The sequence below is a fragment of the Etheostoma spectabile genome, chromosome 1 (assembly GCF_008692095.1).
Source record: "Etheostoma spectabile isolate EspeVRDwgs_2016 chromosome 1, UIUC_Espe_1.0, whole genome shotgun sequence".
NCBI lineage: Eukaryota > Metazoa > Chordata > Actinopteri > Perciformes > Percidae > Etheostoma > Etheostoma spectabile.
Window position 1 is genome coordinate 30,231,918 of NC_045733.1, and position 4,409 is coordinate 30,236,326.

At 42.8% G+C, this 4,409-nt stretch overlaps 1 protein-coding gene across 1 annotated transcript in view; it reads left to right on the forward strand.

Annotated features, from left to right (window-relative positions):
• sirt3 (sirtuin 3) overlaps window positions 1–4,409 on the forward strand; it is a 10,429-nt gene that overhangs the window by 1,507 nt on the left and 4,513 nt on the right. The window contains exons 2-5 of the mRNA XM_032512358.1: window positions 1,178–1,226; window positions 1,528–1,710; window positions 2,402–2,634; window positions 2,724–2,824. Coding sequence (XP_032368249.1) covers window positions 1,178–1,226; window positions 1,528–1,710; window positions 2,402–2,634; window positions 2,724–2,824 — 566 coding nt within the window. The remainder of the gene's footprint in view (window positions 1–1,177; window positions 1,227–1,527; window positions 1,711–2,401; window positions 2,635–2,723; window positions 2,825–4,409) is intronic.

Sequence of the window (4,409 nt, forward strand, 5' to 3'; positions counted from 1 at the left end):
TTTTTACAAAAACGTCTGCTACGGAGCCAAAACGTGAGCTACAAGGTAACGGAGCCTTTTTACATAATGTTGTGTTTCTTTAAAAATAAACAATGCACAAATAGAGATGTAAAGTTGCTTCAGATGTAAAGTTCTTCGCTGTCAAAGTTGCGCCAAAATGAATGGCAGTCAATGGGATGCTAAAAGCGGGTGATGGCTTACCCCCTTGGCTTAGAGAGGAGAGGCTTACCCCCTTGCTCATAACAACAACATAAACTTGTCCAGACCATCCCTGTGACTGAACTAACCAATCAGAAGCGAGAACTTAGACTGAGGTAAACGTGAGGTAATCAGAGAGGCAGATTCAACAGAATATCCTGACTGTGTTAAATATATAAACATGTAACTAATAATTGTGTAGCATAAATATGTAAATGATTAGCTGACTAAACATTGTAAATAGATTTCTAGTAAATTTACTCAAATTTAAATTATATTAGATTCTGAGCCTTACAACTTTCAAATATAAATTAAAGGAGAATTCCAGTCAATTTCAATTGATAGCTCTGTGGGTTGTAAATTTGTAGTGCTGTCAGTAGAGAGAAAAATTAACCGTGTTATCCTTCTGCTAGAGTTAGCACCAAATAGGCGTAAACAGGGCAAGTTTTAAACTTGTTTTTAGCCTCTACACATGCTCGAAATGTCATTACCAGTGCCTACCCATGTGTAGTTATTCCTTCCAAGTGAACACAGCGAATTTGACTGCAATAGATGTGTAACAGAAAGACATCAAATTTGTGTTAATTCATCCAGTGCACATACTGTACCTCTGTTTATTTCCGGTGAAGTCCACACTAGTTGAAACACGCCTTTCTATCACATCTACAGCGGTCAAATTCGCTGTGTGTACTCGGAAGGAATAACTGCACATGGGTAGGCACTTTTAATGACATTTTGAACATGTTAAAGAGGCTAAAAACACGTTTAAAACTTGCCCTGTTTAAGCCTGTTGGGCGCAACATCTAGCAGGAAGATAACACGGTGTAGGCAGCACTGATTGTTTTCATTCTTCTCTCTACTGACAGCACTCCACCTTTACAAACAACAGCGCTACATGTTGTAATTGACTGGAATTCTCCTTTAACTCCACTTCTAAACCTTATATTGATAATTATAACTCATGCTCTACTTTTTATAGGCTTGGGTCAAAGGAGCTTGTGTTCAGGTAAAGCTGCAGGCGTGTGCAGGTATTACACACACACACACACACACACACACACACACACACACACACACACACACACACGTACCATGCTTCTATTTTTAATAACGTCATACTTGTAGTCCTACATCTTAGAGGTAAATATTGTACTTTTTAGTCCACGTGTCTGAGGGCTTTAGTTGTTTTTCTTAGATGACAGTTTTTTATCCGCTATCAAGATAGTTGGCAAAAAATGTAACAGTTGACTAACTAATGGATTCATTGTTGCAGCTCTACATCTTTGTTGGTGTTGTTGTTGTTGTTGTTCTTCTTCTTCTTCTTCGCAGACAAACAAAATCTCCTCTGTGGAATGGGACTCGAGGGTTTTGTTCCCGTGGTGGCGGCGGTGCAGCCGAGGAGCAGCAGACCCTGGAGGACATCGCCAAGAGCATCAGAGAGCAGCGGTACAAGAGGGTGGTGGTGATGGCCGGAGCTGGGATCAGCACGCCTAGTGGAATCCCAGATTTCAGGTAATAGAGGTTAGATAGTAGTATGCCTTTGTACCGGTTTGATACTTTTACGATACATGGCTTTTTGCTTCAGAAAATTCACAATGTCTTCATTGTTCTGATATAAAAAAAACAGTATTTATGGTGCTTTTATAATATTTGTTTGTGTTGTGCTGGACTTCTGGTCTTTACAACAGGGATCCTTAATAAACAATATACATGGGTGCAGATTCAATTTGTAGTGCGATTTTCATTTATTGCCATTCTAGGAGTATTGATAGTCGGTATTGAGTATTGAGTGTTGTGATTTTCTTTTCCTTCTTTAACTAAAACAAAAGTTGAACAATACACTTTTAAAGACAGTATATTATGAGACATTTCTATTGTCTATTTTCTGAAGATAATGCACATTCCAAGTCAGTCAATCTGACATTTATTTAATTTGTAAAGAAGAACATAATATAGATGTTGTCCTTTCGGTCTGTTTTGCTAACGGATATGATATAGTCGCCATCGCCGGTACCACATAAACAAAAAATATTTAGGTGATTCTTTGGTAAATAATTAATAAAACATCTTAATTCTAGGGTAAAGAATTTTAAAATTTGTTGCAAAAAATGTCCCGATACATTTGTGAATCCATCCCCCTACTAGATATGTATTCTAGTATTTCTGTAAACCTGTAACTACTCAGTAAATTATTCCCTGTCAGGTCTCCAGGCAGCGGTCTCTATGACAACCTGCGGCAGTACGACCTGCCTTACGCCGAGGCGATATTTGAGATCAGCTTTTTCCATCAAAACCCAAATCCCTTCTTCGCCCTGGCCAAAGAGCTGTATCCAGGGAAATATCAGCCCAACCTCACGCACTATTTCGTACGGCTGCTTCACGAGAAGAGGCAGCTCCTCAGGATGTACACGCAGAACATCGACGGGCTGGAAAGACGTATGTACGGTGTTCATGTCTTCTTCTAGACGTCACTACACATCTCTGAGTCATTGTAAGCCATGGTGTTTGTTTACTTGTGTACCAAGTGGCAGGGATTCCTCCTGAGATGTTGGTGGAGGCTCACGGTACATTCGCCACTGCCACCTGCACAGTCTGCCTGAGGAAATACGAGGGGGAGGAGCTACGAGTGAGTCATCACAACCCAAACACTAAGGCTCCGTTTACACGTGGCCGGCTATTTTCATAAACAGACACTTACACTTCTCCGTTTTCAAAAATAACATCGTGCTCAGCTGTCAGTTTTCAGAAGTGTGTGTGTGTGTGTGTGTGTGTGTGTGTGTGTGTGTGTGTGTGTGTGGTGGGGTGTGTGGTGGTGTGTGGTGTGGTGTGTGTGTGTGTGTGTGTGTGTGTGTGTGTGGTGTGTGTGTGTGTGTGTGTGTGTGTGTGTGTGTGTGTGTGTGTGTGTGTGTGTGTGTGTGTGTGTGTGTGTGTGTGTGTGTGTGTGTGTGTGTGTGTGTGTGTGTGTGTGTGTGTGTGTGTAAGTTTCCATCCACTTGTCAATTGAATATTCTGAAGTTGCGAATAAAGCCGTAAAGGTGTGTTCATCCAAACGGCTTTAAAGCCAATAAAACCTGTGCGTATGACGTCACATCCTGTTTTGGGATCAAATTGACATATCGAATTGATTTGAGACATTTTAAGGGGTTTCCATTCATTTTCGCGCTGAATCGCACGACATTCAAGCAAACGATTGCAAACGAAGTTTTTCTAGACAAAATGGATTGCGCTGCCTACCAACACATGATCAATATTCAATCAATCAATCAAACTTTATTTCTAAAGCACATTTAAAACAACTAGGTTGACCAAAGTGCTGTACATAGACATGGAACAATAAATAGACAGAATACAGTACCAGACAAATACAACATACAGTTCTCATGCTGGATTAAAAGCCAGGGAATAAAAATGTGTTTTAAGTCGTGATTTAAAAACCGGAAGGCTGGGGGCCAGTCTGACATGAAGAGGCGATTCATTCCACAGTCTCGGGGCCAGTCTGACATGTAGAGGCAACTCATTCCACAGTCTCGGGGCCAGTCTGACATGTAGAGGCGACTCATTCCACAGTCTCGGGGCCAGTCTGACATGAAGAGGCGACTCATTCCACAGTCTCGGGGCCAGTCTGACATGTAGAGGCGACTCATTCCACAGTCTCGGGGCCAGTCTGACATGTAGAGGCGACTCATTCCACAGTCTCGGGGCCAGTCTGACATGTAGAGGCGATTCATTCCACAGTCTCGGGGCCAGTCTGACATGAAGAGGCGACTCATTCCACAGTCTCGGGGCCAGTCTGACATGTAGAGGCACTCATTCCACAGTCTCGGGGCCAGTCTGACATGTAGAGGCAACTCATTCCACAGTCTCGGGGCCAGTCTGACATATAGAGGCAGCTCATTCCACAGTCTCGGGGCCAGTCTGACATGTAGAGGCAGCTCATTCCACAGTCTCGGGGCCAGTCTGACATGAAGAGGCGACTCAATCCACAGTCTCGGGGCCAGTCTGGCATGTAGAGGCAGCTCATTCCAAAGTCTCGGGGCTGCGGCTTGAGAAAGCCCGATCTTCCCCTCTACTCTTGAGCCGTGTTTTAGGGGCAACAAGAAGAGACTGGTTTGCGGACCTTAATGACCTCGAAGGAGCATGTGGCTTCAACAGTTCAGTTATGTAGACTGGAGCTAGTCCATGAAGGGCTTTAAAAACAAACAATAAAATCT